This window comes from Chiloscyllium plagiosum, chromosome 7 (genome assembly GCF_004010195.1).
Source record: "Chiloscyllium plagiosum isolate BGI_BamShark_2017 chromosome 7, ASM401019v2, whole genome shotgun sequence".
Lineage (NCBI taxonomy): Eukaryota > Metazoa > Chordata > Chondrichthyes > Orectolobiformes > Hemiscylliidae > Chiloscyllium > Chiloscyllium plagiosum.
In genome coordinates this window covers 77,258,124-77,276,051 of record NC_057716.1, presented here as the reverse complement: position 1 = coordinate 77,276,051, position 17,928 = coordinate 77,258,124, and the positions used below count along the sequence as shown (strand labels likewise).

The 17,928-nt window shown below is 40.8% G+C and overlaps 1 protein-coding gene across 4 annotated transcripts in view; it reads left to right on the top strand.

Moving 5' to 3' along the window:
• The first annotated feature begins 874 nt into the window (after window positions 1-874).
• The window catches only part of LOC122551720 (von Willebrand factor D and EGF domain-containing protein-like), a 279,402-nt gene continuing 262,348 nt past the window's right edge, over window positions 875-17,928 (top strand). For 3 of the 4 annotated variants that reach the window (XM_043694080.1, XM_043694081.1, XM_043694079.1), the window contains exon 1: window positions 876-1,231. In XM_043694080.1, the coding sequence (XP_043550015.1) occupies window positions 1,132-1,231 (100 nt within the window). In that variant the 5' untranslated portion in view covers window positions 876-1,131. Of the gene's footprint in view, window positions 1,232-17,928 lie in introns of all 4 variants that reach the window. The other variant, XM_043694082.1, reaches the window with a different exon arrangement.

The window sequence follows — 17,928 nt, the reverse complement described above, 5'->3', positions numbered from 1 at the left end:
ACATTTGGTATGGTGTGGTTGGTGATACCCAGTTAGAATGTAACTAGGTTAGAACTGGGCATAAGTACAAACAATGGTATATGATCAACTTTGAATGAGTTCAAACTGGGCATCATGAGTAAAACACTTTCTGGCTGCTCAGCCATTTCAGGTCTATAAAAGTCGAAAGAACTGTGGATGCTGGAAATCAGAAACAAATCCAGAAATTGCTGGAAAAGCTCAGCAGGTCTAGCAGCATCTGCTGAGGGAAATCAGAGTTAACGTCTCATTTTCCAGCAATTTATGTTTTAATTTTAGGTGTTCATTATTCACATCACAGCTGGATTATGAAATTTAGCGTGGTATTTATTAAAGCCTCATGAAGAATTTAAGTCTTGATCCCTCCATACCTGCACCATCTAGAGGGCTAATCAAAACCAGTCGCTCGGATGGTTGTTGCCACAATACTTGAAGATCCAATTAACGCACTTAGCTTGATTGTTACTGAACTAGTTATTCCAAATAGGACATTGTTTTTCCTCTTGTTGTCAGTCATGGAATTAGCTAACAGAACTTGCATAATTCAAAACTGAGGTTTTTAAAATAGTATTTTTTAATACTTGGAATATTCTTTGGAGTAAAAAAAAGATATTGCCCTCTCTGTTAAGGTGTAGAACTGGACAACAGGCAACATTTCCAATAAGATAATTGGACGATGAATGAATTTGATACATGACACCTTTAATCTGCTTTAACATAATTAACAGAATAGGATTTACCTATCTGATCTTTAATATAATTAACATAATGAGATCCACCCAACTCAAACAGCAGGTAATGTGAGGTATTCATACGTTTCCTGTCTTTCAATGTTCACTGAGCTATGTTGTTTAACCATATCTGTTCCTGCAGATCTTTACGGGCTGGGAGTCATGAGCACGTTTTTCCTGTCTCGGAAATGCTAATGTGGGAATGTTGGCGAGCCCTCTGCAGGATTATTGCGATCTGACACCAGCTCGGGATTGCATGGCGTCGACTGACTGCGTTTGCTGACTTTCTGCAGCTTTCTTTTGATGGAGACCCTGCTGGGAATCAGCAAGGACTCAGCTGTTCGGCGCAGTACCGTGGTGCAAATGCAACGCTGAAGTCACCATGAGTCTCCCGAACCCTTTCCTTTTGCCAGCATCATCTGGTTACTATCATTTCTTTGGGCTTTTTCTGCTCAACGTGTGGCTATCTTTTGCCCAGTTTGGTAAGATTTAAGTTTTTTTTTTAAAGTGACAGTACAACTTTTGCACACAAGTGCTCTTTTTAAGCTGCTATTTTGCGCATTAATTATGGAAATGTGAGGGCTGATTAATATGTTTGTCAAAAGATGTTGGATCTCTAAGTGCTTAATCAGTCTGCATTATAAGAGTTGGCAGCTAGATTCTGCTGGTTTACTTTAAGAGGGCAGCAAAGATATGTGAGTGTGTCAATTGCAAGTTTTCCTTGTGTGAAGGTTGAAGACAGTTTTTTTGTGGCAGCCTATTGCTGTGCCTAAATCTTGGGAGATCGCTGGCAAAACTTGCAAACAACAGGATTTTTTGGTTGAGGGTGGTGGGTAGATGAGGCGAAAAAAAAAGTTGAAAAGACGCAAAATTCATTGAAGAGGATGCGGGTTTAACAAAAATAGCACACTCCTTTCAACTAAGGTGCCGGTTCTATCATGCTAGGGGCACGCTGTCCGCTATGGTATTTTTATGACTGGTAATGCACATGTATTTGATTTCTTAGAAGGATTATCTTGGAAGAAATACATTGCATTTCCCCACATTGCAACATTAGAACCAAAACAAAGTCAGCGTGCTCCTGGAAGTTGTGGACCAGGCGCAGTATTAATCGCCGCAGGCACCGATTTACAGTGTAGTGTCGACAGCGTTGGGAACATTATAAAGTCTAACTCTCTCAACCAAAAGGGTTGAAGTCATTTTTTTTTTTAATGAATCCCTTAAATGTGCAGTCAATTAGTCATTCCTTTCTTGCATTGAAATTATCAGCACTATCTGCAGCAAAAGGTGTTTATTGTTGCTACAGCAGACTTCTGATTAAACTTGAAAGCTTCCTACACTCCACCTTCTGATACTCTGTGGGGACATAGCATAGAAGGCACATCAACTGGTTGACTAGGGATTGTAGATTTGAAACAAAAACATGATTTAATAGGTCCATATTTCTGATTGTGGAATCTGAGGTTTTTTTTGGAAGATATTGCAAAATAAAATCCCAATAATAAGTTGAACATGGCTGATCAGTGACAGGCATTTCTAGTGCCATTGGAGATAGACATTCATATTCATTTCAAAGCTAACTTCGACACATCTGTTGGTCTCGTAATGCATAAACCTCTGGCCATAAAAGGAAAGCCAATGAAAATTTATGACAAATTTTAACTCTACCTGAAACCTGGGAGGAATATATTTAGTCTAATGCTTGTGCAACCAAACAAAAGTTGAGTACAGCTGAAGTAATTAAGATTTTCTGGCTGACTTTGACAGAAACATCTTTGGTAAATTGTAGTGATTGAGGACACATGAGAATTAATCAGAAATGCTGAGAGAGGATAAATCTTAAAATTACCAGATTGGTGTTTGAGTTGAAATAGAAAGCCTCAATGGAGTCAGGAAATACATTGGTAATTACTAAATACTCCTGCTTCCAGTTTTCATGAAATAGAAAAATAACAATGTCTGTCTGACCATCTAATGCATTACAAACATTTTGGGAAGGTCAGTTTACGATAATCTGTAATAGTTTATAAAGCTAATGTTCAGAACATTGTTTGTGGCAATGGATTAGTGCTTGTTGTAGATCTCGTAAAGTTGTCCTCCAGGATCATTGTCATGTGAATTTCCCCAACTTTAATTTGAATCTGACACCACGTCCTGAGATGTCCTTGCTTCCAGTAGCAATGATGTCATCAAGAATAGTAAATAGCTAATCATACAGAAGTATTTTCACATACCTAAAATCAGGACGGGAAGGCACTGATTATGCATCAGTTTTAATATCCATTTTACAAAGTGTGAAAGAAATGATTGGAACATTCAGAACAGATTGAAGCAGGAGCTGAAATATAAGCTTGAAAAATGTTTTTAAAAAACTGCTTTTTGTCACATCTCTGAAGGCACGATAGTTCAGTGCTTAGTACTGCTGCTTCACAGTGCTAGGGACCCGGGGTCAGTTCCAGCTTCGGTGACTGTGTGGCGTTTGCATGTTCTCCCCATGTCAAAGAGTCATACAGATGTACAGTATGGAAACAGACCCTTCAGTCCAACTTGTAGTTTCCTCCCATAGTCCTAAGATGTGCAGGTTAGGTGGATTGGCCATACTAAATTGCACATGGAGTTCATGGATGTGAAGGCTAAGTGGATTAGCCATGGGAAATGCAGCATTACAGGGCTGGGGTGGGTCTGATTAAGATGCTCTTTGGAGGGTCGCTGTGGACTTAATGAGCCGAATGGCCTGCTTCCACACGCTGGAGATTCTATAAATTCTGATATTTTCTGAATGCAATTTGAGGTACAGTAATGTTTTTCAATGATAGTTATGAATTTAGTACCCTAACAGCCCGGTTACACCTCATTCAACAAAGGGTAACTTTTTTTCAAGAGTTTTACAACATGACTAATAATGCAAGAATGAAAGTTATCATCAGTCTATTAATTTCTAAATGATTGCGCACTATGCGTAGAAGCACTGACTGCAAATTCTGGATTTCTTTGCTTCACTGCTCATATGCAGACTCCTGAAGTTCAGTTTCAGAAAAGTAATAATGGTGAAGTCATTACGCCTTAAACATCCAGCCAATGTTATCAGTAACTGGGTAGAGTGGAGACTGGGAGTTCAGCCAAGAGAACATTGGAACAGTTGAATATGGACAGACCTGAGGGTTTCGAGAGCAGATGTGTCAAGGAAAAAATCAACAATGCTAAAAATGAAAACCAGGTGGCCTACATGATGAAGTAGATATGCATTAAGATCTCAACTCCAGATCAAATAGGATGTCAATATTGTGAACAATATACATCAGCCTGTGGTAGTGGCAGGGCTGTGGCATCGAATTGTTGGGAAAGAATTAGAACCTGTGTTGGATAGGGGTCGAGAGTGGTGCTGGAAAAGCATAGCAGGTCAAGCAGCATCCGAGGAGTAGGAGAATCAACGTTTCAGGCAAAAGCCCTTTATCAGGAATAGACTTGTTAGCTATCCATTTTAATCTCTTTGGAAACTTAGAGGAAGCTGGGTCCCATTCAAAACTGAATTTGGAGAAGCAAACTGATAAAACAGACGCTGTGGAGTAGTCAGTTGAAGTGGGATGTTTACAGGGTTTTTTTTCCCATTTTTAGATTAGATTACTTACAGCGTGGAAACCGGCCCTTTGGCCCAACAAGTCCACACCGAAACGCAACCCACCCAGACCCATTCCCCTACATTTACCCCTTCACCTAACACTACAGGCAATTTAGCATGGCCAATTCACCTAACCTGCACATTTTTGGATTGTGGGAGGAAACCGGAGCACCTGGAGGAAACCCATGCAGACACAGGGAGACTGTGCAAACTCCACACAGAATCGCCTGAGGTGGGAATTGAACCCGGGTCTCTGGCGCTGTGAAGCAACAGTGCTAACCACCGTGCCGCCCATATGTGAAGACACTGATCCCATTCTGCAGATTATATTACTAAATGGGGTGCACAGATAGGGGAAATAAAGTAAACTAAAGGCTGAGCCTTTGAATGATTCTAGAGGTCACCTGCTGGGAAACCAGAGTGTGTTCTACTGCCAGTGATTAGAAAATTCCCTTGAACTGGCTAATTCACAAGAAATGTTATAGGAGCATTGTGAAGTGCAGAAGCAGAGGAGCTTTGAGATAAATATGTTAAAATTGGTGAAGGTGGCAGGGCAAGTTTAGAACGAGTCAGAGTGTGGTGCTTGGAAAGCGCAACAGTTCTGGCAGCATTCGAGGAACAGGAGAGTTGACATTTTGGGCATAAGCCCTTGATCAGGAATGTGGGAGGGGGGGAGGATGAGAAAGAAATAGGAGGTGGGGGGGGCTAGGGGTAAGATAGCTGTGAAGGTATAGATAAATACAGGTGGTTTGTAATGGTAATAGGGAAGATGGACAGGTGGGACAGTTCAAAAGGGCAGTGCCGAGATGGAGGGTTGGATCGAGGATGAGGGGGAGAGGAGATGACCCCAACCTCATCCCAGATCTTGCCCTCTTGAACCGTCCCACTTGTCCATGTCCCCCCCCCCCAAACCATCCACTATACCTCCACACCTGCATCTACCTATCACCTTTCCTGCTGCCTTTTCCCAAGCCCCACCCCCATCTCCTATTTATCTCTCCACCTCCTTCCCTTCTCCACCCCCCCGTACCTTCCTGATGAAGGGCTTATGCCCAAAAGGTTGACTCTCCTTCTCCTTGGATGCTGCCTGAACTGCTGTGTTTTTCCAGTGCCACACTTTTCAACTCTGATCCCCAGCATCTGCAGTCCTCAGTTTCTCCTAAGTTTAGAAAAAGATCAATAAAGCACACCAGATCCTGCATTTTATACAGATTGTGGATGCATAAAGTATAAAAGCAAAAAAAGTGAACTTTTACATAACATAGTGCAGTTAAGGTAATGTCATGTGTCTAGTTCCCATTTTCAAATGTGAAAAATTCAGGGAGGGTGCCGAAAAGGTTACAACAATGATCATAGGGATGAGGGACGTCCGTAGTATGGTTAAATTAGTGAAGAGGAGATTGAAAGGATATTTGATACAGACATTCAATATCATGAGGGTTATGGACTGAGTAGATAGGGAGAAACGGTCTCTGGTGTAGAACCAGAGGATACTGGTTTATGGGGAATGGGCAAGAGAACTAAACGTAACATGATAAAGAAGGTTTTTGCACGGCGAGTGATTGGGATCTGGAATCTCTTGCTTACAACAGTGGTGGATATGATTCAATGGTGACTTGCAAAAGGAAATTAGATCATTGTCTGAAGGGAGAGAATATGTAGGACTATGGGCGACATTCAAGGTGAGTAAGCCAAGCAGAGTTCTCCTAGAAAAGCACCAGTGTGATGGGTTGAATGGCTTCCTTCTGTACTCTAACTATCCTGTGATTATACTGTTTCACTTACTTCCTACTTCATATATTGCCCCTGTAAGATTGTGAAGATATGGAGGGGAAGGGAAAATTGAGGTGGATGAAGGGGTATGGTGGATTTGGAAGGTGGGATCATGCTTTGTAGCTGCCAAGTGTGCTAGGGTGCAGAAAAAAGTACTTATCACCTGGACAGAATATGATGGCGAGAATTGCATCACTGACCCCACTGTTAGATGAGACTTTCCAAAAGAGAAAGGAATGGAATCATGGTATCTGCTACAAAGAATAGAAAATTAACCAACTGCAGAAAGACCTGCTGTGCCACACTCTCCATCCCCACCCTATCCATCGGTATAAACCAAAGTTTGATATCCATTAGAGGTTGAATGAAATTAAGGCCTCAAACCAGTAGGTGAAAGAGGCAGCTTCTTCATGACCAGCGCAATGCTGTATTGATTCTAATGTGACATTTGGTTGTTTGAGTTAGGCAATGCTGTGATCTAGGCTGAATGAAAACATTATATCATGTGTTCATTTGTAGAAAAGGCAGAAAATTTCAGGGTAATTTTTTTTCAAATTGTTTATTCCAGCCCAAACTGCTTCAATCAGGAGCACAAATGAAGAAATGTAGGTACAGTCGTGAAGTGGTTATGGTACTTTACCAAAAAAGCAGAGAATGTGGTTTTGTGAATTGGATCGCAGTATAATTTTACAACCATAAGGTGCCTAAGAATCCAATGCAATGAACAGTGAGCCTGCATCCATTTCCATGCATTCCTTTCAAAATATGCTGTCCACCGAATCAGTTGGAACTCATCAGCAGGTGTCATGGGTTTATATCGGAAAGTGGTGCAGTTAGACAACTGCAAATCAAATGGGAGTTTTAATGCTTGTTTCAAAACTGCAAAGATTAGACAAAACGCTATGTACAGGAGTCGCACTGACAATTCCTTTAGGAACAACTAGAGCCTGCCATTCTCGAGGCGATATGGAGTGGGAACAGCTCACCATTAATATACAGGCAGCCATTGGTTATCAGTTTGACCCCTCCCAATTGCTCCTCTCAATCTGGCGATCCTGATGTCTGAGCTGACCGATCTTGCTGTGTGATCACGATGTGCACCTTGAGTCATGAATGATACAAGTAGCTTGGCAATAATACACACAAATGAAGCGAGCAGAACAACTTTATATTGTCTTGCTGCCATGTGGCTGCATCTGCTGTACTGCAAGCATGATTTTTAAACAAGAATGTCCATAAGTTAAGATGATACTGTACCCATTTGAGAAGTTGAATACAGTTTAAAATTTCTGAAAATGAAGATGAAGTATCAGTAAAAGTGATGGATAATTCTAAGAATTAAATCAGCTTACTCATTCTTTTGGCGAAGGAACTCTCCTGGCGTTTACTAATTCAGATCTGACTGTGATTTTTGGTGCTGCCTTAAGTTAAATAGCAATGGATAATAAATGCCAGTCTTGTTAGTGATAAGCATATCCTGAGACTGAATCGAAAAGTTCATACTGAGAATCATAGATTTTCCACCCATAAAAATGAATAGGGAAAAAGAATTGGCTTGGCAGTGTGCAATATTCTGATGGACAATTATGGCTAGAGAAGATGTGAGTTGAAAAGGTAGAAATTTATGTTTGAATATTGTACCCTGAACGAACATTAAGGATATTTTAATAATTTATTGTTAACTTGTCACCAAGCATAATATTGAATGAAGAAGTGGATAATAAATCAACAGCATTATGACAGTAAACCATGACAAATTATTAAATATGGGTAGTTCTTCTGTAATGCAATGGTTGTGTTCTTGTGCAAATTTGCGCTACATAAAAATTACGCAGTACAAATAGCACTTAGTGTTGGCGATACAGGTCAGGCAGCAGGTCAGGCAGCATCCAAGGAGCAGGAGAATCGACATTTCGGGCATAAGCCCTTCTTCAGGAATGAGGCAAGAGGATTCGCAGTAGGTTAAAATCAACTAGGAGAAAGCGAGGACTCACTTTCTCCTAGTTGATTTTAACCTACTGCGAATCCTCTTGCCTCATTCCTGAAGAAGGGCTTGTGCCCGAAATGTCGATTCTCCTGCCTGACCTGCGCTTTTTCAGCAACACATTTTTTCAGCACTTTTGAAACAGCGTCCCTTATTCATCAATCGTGTTGATAAAATGGGTATTGTATCAAAACTACCTGTATGTTTTAAGTGAAAACTGAAGTATCACACTGAAAGATGATTATTTCGAAGATTGTATGAATTAGTAGGAAAGTATTAGATGTCTTTTCTGACTGCACTGGACATGTCAATTTAGCATCTTTTAGCATCTTACCAGAATCTCCACTTTTTACCCCCAGTTGACACATTTAGATAATGGTGAATTACAAACTTAAGTCTCTCAAGCCCTGAGCATGTCAATACACCTCGCTCTTGTTCTCTCCACACACTCACCGACGCATGCACCCTTTCACAGGCATATAAACTATCAAATTCTCACACACACTTACCCAAACCTATACACACACTCTATCATACACCCTCACATCCATATGCACACACTTACTCTGTCTCTCCTTCACGTGCACACATGTAAGCTTATGGGGCAAATTTGTTTTAACAGAATTGCATTTTATTTTGTTCAAAAATTGCATGAATCTACATAAAACTCTGTAAACCCCACTTTAGAAATAGAACCGTCTAACTCAACATTGGGACACACAGACCTCGTAACTTAATGCATTGTCTGAGCTGAGCTGGCACCTATCGTTAGAAAAGCTAGACCTATCTTAAGAATGTAATTTAACAGAAGTTCTGGGATTTATATATCAAAGAACAGAAACCAACACATCACATTCTAAAAGATGAAAAACTTGATCTAAAATAGTTTTAATGTATAATTACATCTCCATGACACTGTACTCGTTTGGCTATAAATTGTCTTATAATGATTTGGAGATGCCAGTGTTGGACTGAGGTATACAAAGTTAAAAATCACACAACACCAGGTTATAGTCCAACAGGTTTAATTGGAAGCACACTAGCTTTCGGAGCGACTATCACCTGGTGAAGGAGCGTTGCTCCGAAAGCTAGTGTGCTTCCAATTAAACCTGTTGGACTATAATGGTTATGTGACTTCAACCCCATATGACTTAATGCACTCAGTTGAATTAGAGAAGGTCAATAAACACCAATTAACCCATATCTCAAGCAATTGATAATAAAAATTCTTTTGGTAAATAAAAAAAAATAGCAGGAAGGCAGGAGAATGCACCCCACTGTCTCTAATATTATAAGTCCGAGCTGGATTTAAAACTAGAGGTCTCCGACAGATTAAAGTATTGTATGAAGAATGATAGAATCCCTACAGTGTAGAAACAGGCCATTTGGCCCATCAAGTCCAAGCTGCCCATCTGAAGAGCATTCTACCCACCCCATTCCTGTAACGTTGCAATTTCCCAAAGTTAATCCACCTAGCCTGGACACTATGGGGGATTTAGCATGACTAATCCACCTAACCTGTACATCTTTGGACTGTGGGTGGAAAGCAGAGCACCCAGAGGAAAATCATGTGGGCACAGGGAGGATGTGCAAACTCCACACAGTCAGTTGTCCCTGGCATTGTGAGGTAGCAGTGTTAACCACTCTTTTGCAAGGTTTGTGAAGGTGTTAACCACTCAACGTTAATGTCAAAAGTTCTGATTGACCCATCTAGATACCTCATTGCAGCTTAAACATTGTGTTTCAGTGGACATGGTGTCTTTAAAAAAAAGAAATTGGGATTCAAATCACTTGCGATGAAACATCAAACTTAGTAAGCCAGGCAGTCAAATTAGATTAATTTCTCATCTAGAACCACAGATGCTCAGGTTTTCAAAATCTTATCTGATGATCTGGTTGTTCCCTTGGCCTCTATTTCTGGCTTTGATATGCTTGGCAGTAAAAGTATAATTATTATTAAGGTCTGACTCGAGCTGACAGGAACATTAGAGCGGAAGAATTGAAAGAGTTAGCCACAAACACAAACTTTGGCTGTAAATTTTCTTATGTTCCATATTTTTTACAAAATCTGTAATCATGATCTATGTATGATTGAAGCCCATGTAAACAAAAGATAACTAATACTGTGGGTCTGAAATTGGCTGAGAAACAGAAAAGGAACTGTACGATGGAAAGATCTACACACTCTTGTGAGTAAGCAGCAACAGGTTTCATTGAGCACCTTTTTTATAAAGAGGATATTAAGAGAGGACATCTTATCCAGATCCCTTCAGATCCAGTTCCATGTGATCTCAGGTCGCTATGACACTGATGGTGTGTTTGCATGTTCTCAGAAGTTACACCATCAGTAAAAGTCCCTTTTAATCCAATTATTTTTATGATACTCCATTTTATCATTAACATTTAATTCCAAAAATTTGGCACTTCATGCCATTCTTTTCCCCATTCCCAAATCTCTTTTGCTTCAGGACTAATCTCCAATGTGGCAGGTCAGTTAGCTCTCTGTTTGTTGGATGCTAGTTTATGGTGCAGAGTGATACCAACAGTGTGGGTTGAATTCCTACACTGGCTGATATTATTATAAAGGACTCCTCCTCTCCTCTCACTTGAGGCATTGTGACCTTCAGGTAAAACCACCACAAGTCATCTCTTGCTGTGTAATGAGAAGGCAGCCCTATGGTCAGACAGGCCAATGGTGACTGTAGTTTTACTTCAATCTCCAATAGCATTCCTCCAATAGCATTTTCTTAAAGGATGAGTAGGACGTACACGTTTTATTATCGTTTCATTGGCAAACTAGTACAATGTTAGAGTGAAATGACAGTTTCTGATGAGGGCTAATCTTTGAGCTTTGACCCACACAAAGACTTGAATGGAGCATCAGTGTGGAAGGATCAAGGATAAATAAATTCAAAGGAGAAGACTCCAGGGCTCAGGATCCAACCTTTTGAAATGCAAGACAAGGAAGTAAAATTCTTACTCTCCTTTTGTCTGTTTTGCTCTCCGGTCTAGAGACAAATGAAATAGATAAGAACAACAAAATGTGTTCTGTAGATTTTGCTGTTGGTAAGAAGTTGAAAATTTCTCCAGCATTTATAGGACAGAAATTTCTCCTTCTGAAAGTATCACTTTGACACATGCTGCAGTGTAAGGCTGCTGAGGTGCAAGCAAGGGCATGATTTAATGTTTGATGATCATCCCATCCCCTTCAAAGTACCTTCACAAAATCACAGATGCCTCACCTCACAAGGAGACTATTCGGCCAGTCATGTGTGTCATCTCTACAAACGGGGAATTCGCCCATCCCCCTATCTTCTGTTCATAAGCCTGCACACTTTTTTCCTGGATAACTTGATAATTTGGTCTTTGTTGAGTAATTTAGTGTCCTTCATGCTTGCCATATAATCTAAAATCATCACATGTAAAGCAGGAATTCAGCTTGATTTTGTTTATTCTGATTGTTATAACTTTATATACTGGATTTGCCTTTTTTGTTTTTTTTTTCTTCCCATCTGTCATTACATTTAGTATAATTTAGAAATCTTTATTGTTTAAAATTGTAAAGAGTTTTGATAGTTAATGCTCTTGAAAAAGTAATTATTTCATGATAGAGGGTCAGTCTCATTGAGGAGAAAGTGAGGAAAAGCGCAGCAGGTCAAGCAGTATTGGATGCTGCTCCTTGGATGCTGCCTGACCTGCGCTTTTTCAGCAACACATTTTCAGCTCCAGTCTCATTGAGGATCTGCTTTTAGTGATTTAAACAATGGTGGAGGTACGTACCAGGGGTGAGAATGGGTATGGACAAAAGGTTTGAATTATTTTGTGTTAAGAAGTTACAAACACAGTCACTGGAACATGCAGAAGGAGCAATACAATTACAGTGCTTTTTAATGATTTTCTAGTAAAATGTACATTCTTTGAAGCCTAATCAAATGGATGAAATCATTAGATTTCAATTGGGTAGAAACATTAGTTTTTCTTTGGTGAGCTTCTATTATCGTCAAGACTGTAGTCCAGTGTCTTTAGGTCAAATCACCAAAGTGATCTACATTTCAACTTTCAATGCCGTGGATGCATGTAATACAGGATGAAGTCCATTCTTTTGTTGAATTATGTACATGTAACCCTTGTTTAGCACTCTAATGTGTTACTAAAGATCGGTGTGCTAAAAGAGGTGCTAAATTAAAACTTCTTTCCAAAAAGCAAATATGCAACAAAGGCAGAGTTACACTTCTGATCTGTAATTTTTATTTTAAAATCCTATTAGCTGCTTTAAATCCAACTAGTCCAAAACTCCTTTTCCTCAGTCTGTTAAAAAAAATTAAGAACTTCTACTATTTTAAAGGACCAGACTTTTGTCCTTTTGACCAGATTATGGATATCAGGAATTGGGAAGGTTCCAGCCTGCAAACCTGTTTCTGTTAAATAAGTACCTCCTATCTAATGGTAAGAGGTATGGCCATGATAGTTGTGGGCGAGGGGTTTGAAAGAGCAAAATGGTGAGCTGCTGTGTCTAATGAAGACAGCAGCATGGCATGAGAGTTTTCCTCCAACAGGATGTTTTAGCTGATGCAGCAGTGCTTATGTTATCACTGTAATATAAACTGGACGTTGGATGATGTGGCATTGCAGAATTCAACAGACAGTTATTACAACTAACCATTCTAAACAAAAATTACAATCCTTCAAGAAGTAAGTGTCTGGGCAAATGTAAGCTAATCATTTAGAACAGAGGAACATGATTTCAATAGAATATTGTGCTTCAAGTGATCAGAGGTGAAATGGAGCCTGAGCTCTTTCTCCCACAGGCCGAATGCAGTTATATATTGATGATACCACAAACATGTTTCTGAAATGTTATACTGACATAGTACAACAGTGAACTGAGGATTAGGGAAAGGCATATCGAGCAGGAGCTATATTGGAAAAGTATGATATGGAGGGGATGCAGTATTGCTTAGAAAGCCATCTCTCAAATGAGCCATGGATTTCAGAGCCTGTATGGTCTAGTGTTCCAGGTAGATATGAATCAAAAGTATAGTACTTAATGTTTTCTCTACCTTTCCTTGGCCACTCCATCTATAGTGTAATTAGTTCTTCCATTTTTTTTTGATTAAAAGACCTTTTGTATTGTGTTTTCTACAGAGCAACACAATTTGGGAGATTTTAATGTAGATTAGTGGCTAATGGCTATATATACCATACTTACTTCAGTAGTGGTCATTCTTGTGTAAAAATTAACTGCTGACCTTATGCCAAAACAAATCTGTCTTTCAAACATCCCTTGTATACCTTAAATCCTGACTTACAGATAAAAATCCAAAGTCTTTGCACATGTCCCTGCTCATTGTGGAAGTCAAACTTGCCCTGCTGCAAAGCCACTCGTTGATAGAATCACAGAAAGCACATTATTGAAGGCAGCCATTCAACTTGTGCCTACACACACCAAAACATGATATCAATCCTACATCCCTGTGGTGTGCCTTGCTATCCTGTTCCCCCACCTCCCTCAAATGGAAGCCAGAAAAACCTGCAAAACTCGCTTGTAACCTAATGATAAATAATTCTGTAATAAAAAAATGCCCTTTGCCACTTCTTTGAGCTACTTTTGGGGGGAAGGAGGTGGGCTTGGTGGGAACAGTCTGAACTGGCAATGGAACCCAAAAATCTCTGCAATAGTGAGATATTTAGAGAAAGTAGATTCGAACCTCCAGGAACTCTCACTTGTGGAAAAGTCGCTTCCCCAGCCGACCACCCACCATTTTCCAGCTAAACATGTAGTCTTGGAAACTCAATTTTATATGGTAACGATTATACCAAAATTGATCAATTATTCACTATTTTTCAGAAATTAGCTTTGAGGGCCAACTCTTAATTAGTGCCAGTATTCCTTGCAGAATACGGAGTTTGTTTTGAAATTGTCAGGAGTCAATTTAAATTAGATTGCAGCTTGTTAAGACCACACCACAAATGTAAATCCAGTAATTTAATGATGCACCTTCTTCAGCACAATTATGTTGTGCAGAAAATTCAGTGACAAATCAATAGAATTTTAAACCACTAACCACTTCAAGTAAAACTAATTTTGCGGAACTGTAGGCTAATTTAAGTGTGTAGCAAGCCATATGCAAATACTTTTTTTTTAGCATAAATTGATATAAACAATCGCCTCGAGGCACTAGAAACTATGTTCTGAGGATCTGAGTTCAAATCTCGCCATGGTAGATGGTGGAATTTGAATTCAATTAAAAAGGTCTGCAATTAAGAATCATGACCATGAAACTATCAGCAATTCTTGGATAAATCTATCTGGCTCACTAATGTCTTTTGGAGAAGTAAATCTGCCGTCCTCCTCTGGTCTGGCCTACATATCACTTCAGAGCTACAACAATGTGGTTGGCTCTCAACTGCTCTCTGAAATGGCCAAGCAAGCCACTCAGTTGTATCAATCGCTACAAAGTCTTAACAAAGAAATTAAACCAGATGGATGACCTGACCTTGATTTGGGCTCTGGAAGCAACAACAGCTAACACAGCCCTGTCAACCCTGCAATGTCCTACTTAGCAACATTTGGGGGCTAGTGCCAAAATTAGGAGAGCTGTCTCACAGACTAGTCAAGTAACAGCCTGACATAGTCATACAGAATCATTATGTTACAGACTGTGTCCCAGACACTGCCGTCACCATCTGGCAGGACCCAGCAGAGATGGCAGCACAATGGTATACAGTCAGAAGGGAGTTTCTCTGGGGGTCATCAATATTGACTCTAGACCACATGAAGTCTCATGGCATCACCCTAAACATGGGCAAAGGAAATCTGCTGATTACCATGTACCATCCTCCCTCAGCTGATGAATTGGTACTCCTGCACGTTGAACACCATTTGCAGGAAGTACTGACTACGGAAAGGGTGCAAGGTGTGCTCTGGGTGAGGGATGTTGTTGTCCATCATAAAGAGTACCTCAGCTGCAGTACTGCTGAGTGAACTGGTTTGCTCTTAAAGGACATAGCTATTAGGCTTGGTCTGTGGTAGGTGGTGAGGGAACCAACAAGAGGAAAAAATACTTGACTTCATCTTTACCAGTCTGTTGGCTGTTGATGCATCTGTCCATAACAGTGTTGCTCAGATATATCCTGCACATACAAAATGAAGAAATCCAACCTGGCCATTTACTGGCCCATCAGTCTGCTATGATCGTCAGTAAAGTGACGGAAAGTGTCATCAACAGTGCTATCAAGCAGCATCTACTCAGCAACAATCTCTCTAAACAGTTTGGGTTCTGCCAAGGCCACTCAGCTCCTGACCTTGGGTCAAACATAGACAAAGTACCAACTTCCAGAGGTGAGGTCAGAGTAACAGTCCTTGACATCAAGGCCACAATTCACTGAGTGTGGTACCAAGGACCCCAAGTAAAACTGGAACCAATTGGAATCAGGGCAGACTCTGAAATGAGGAATGATACCTGACGCATTGATGGTTGGGGTTGTTCGTGGTCAGTTATCAGGAGTTCGTCAGGTAATGTCCTAGGCCCAACCATTTTCAACTCCTTGAGCAATGACATTCCCTCCATTATAAAGTCAGAATTGGAGATGTTTGCACAATAGTCAGCATAATTTGTGACACTTGCTACCACAGCCACATCTCCTGTCCTCAAACAGACTCGCTACCACAGCCACATCTCCTGAATGCAGATTTCTCTCACCCTCCCCTTAACCTCCTTCCACCTATTGCATTCCCAACGCCCCTCCCCCAAGTCCCTCCTCCCTACCTTTTTATCTTAGCTTGCTTGGCACACCCTCCTTATTCGTGAAGAAGGGCTTATGTTTGAAATGTCGATTCTCCTTGGATGCTGCCTGACCTGCTGCGCTTTTCCAGCCACACATTTTTCAGCTCTGATCTCCAGCATCTGCAGTCCTCACTTTCTGACTGCCCAGATACTGAACTAGTCCACATCCAAATGTTGCAACATCTGGATGATATCCAGACTAGGTTCCCAGGTGGTAGGTAAGATTTTTCACCGCACAAATGTCAGGCTATGACCATCTACAGTAAGAGATGATTGAACCACCGCCCCTTGACATTCAGTGTTGTTATCGCCACAGAATCCCCCAGCATCAACCTCTCTGGGGGATATCACTGACTAGAAACTCAGCTGGACTCTCAATATAAATACAGTGGCTACAAGAGCAGGTCAGACGCGAGGAATACTGTGGCAAGTAACTCACATCCCCCAAGGCTTGTTCACCATTTACAAGGCACAAGTCCAGAGTATGATGGAATGTTCCCCAGCTGCCTAGATGAGTGCAGCGCAAACAGCACTCAAAAAGCTTGACACTATCCAAAACAAAGTTGCCCTCTTGATTGACACTACATTGACAAGAATCCACTCCCTCTGGTTAGGGGTAGCAGTATGTACTATCTACAAGATGCAGTGAAGAAATTTATCAACGATCTTTGGACAACAATCTTTCCAAATCTACGACCACTTCAATCGGGAAGGCTAGGGGCAGCAGATACGTGGGGACACCAACCTGCAAGTTCCCCTCCAAGTCAGTTGCCATCCGAACTTCAAAATATATTGCTGTTCCTTCACAGTCACTGGGTCTAATTCCTGGAATTCCTTCCCGATGGGCATTTGTGGGTCAGCCTACAGCACATGGACTGCAGCAGTTCAAGAAGTCCGCTCACCACCACCTTCTCGAGGACAATTAGAGATGAGTACTAAATGCTGGCCAGCCAGTGATGCACACGTCTGAAAAGTGAATTCAAAAAACAAATGATCATTTAATGCGGGCCTGAGAAAACTGAAAGTTGTAGATCGTTCACTTGTGAATTATTTCAATGATTTTCAAAATGTTACGGGCAAATTACTGTATTCCTTTTTTTTTATTATAGGAATGCAATAAGACCATAAGACATAGGAGCGGAAGTAAGGCCATTCGGCCCATCGAGTCCACTCCGGCATTTCAACTCCACTTACCCGCATTCTCCCCGTAGCCCTTAATTCCTTGTGACATCCAGAATCTATCAATTTCTGCCTTGAAGACATTTAGCGTCCCAGCCTCCACTGCACTCTGCGGCAATGAATTCCACAGGTCTCTGGCTGAAGAAATGTCTCCGCATTTCTGTTCTGAATTTACCCCCTCTAATTCTAAGGCTGTGTCCACGGGTCCTAATCTCCTCGCCTAACGGAAATAATTTCCTAGCGTCCACCCTCTCCAAGCCATGTATTATCTTGTAAGTTTCTATTAGATCTCCCCTTAATCTTCTAAACTCCAATGAATACAATCCCAGGATCCTCAGCCGTTCCTCATATGTTAGACCTACCATTCCAGGGATCATCCATGTGAATCTCTGCTAGACACGCTCCAGTGCCAGTATGTCCTTCCTGAGGTGTGGGAACCAAAACTGGACACAGTACTCCAAATGAGGCCTAACCAGAGCTTTATAAAGTCTCAGTAGCACAACAGTGCTTTTATATTCCAACCCTCGAGATAATTGACAACATTGCATTCACCTTCATAATTCCGGACTCAACCTGCATGTTTACCTTTAGAGAATCCTCAACTAGAACTCCCAGATCCCTCTGTACTTTGGCTTTACGAATTTTCTCACCGTTTAGAAAGTAATCCATGATTCTTTTTTTTTCCCCAAAGTGCAAGACCTTGCATTTGCTCACATTGAATTCCATCAACCATTTCCTGGACCACTCCTCCAAACTGTCTAGATCCTTCTGCAGCCTCCCCACTTCCTCAGTAATACCTGCCTGTCCACCTAACTTTGTATCATCGGCAAACTTCAC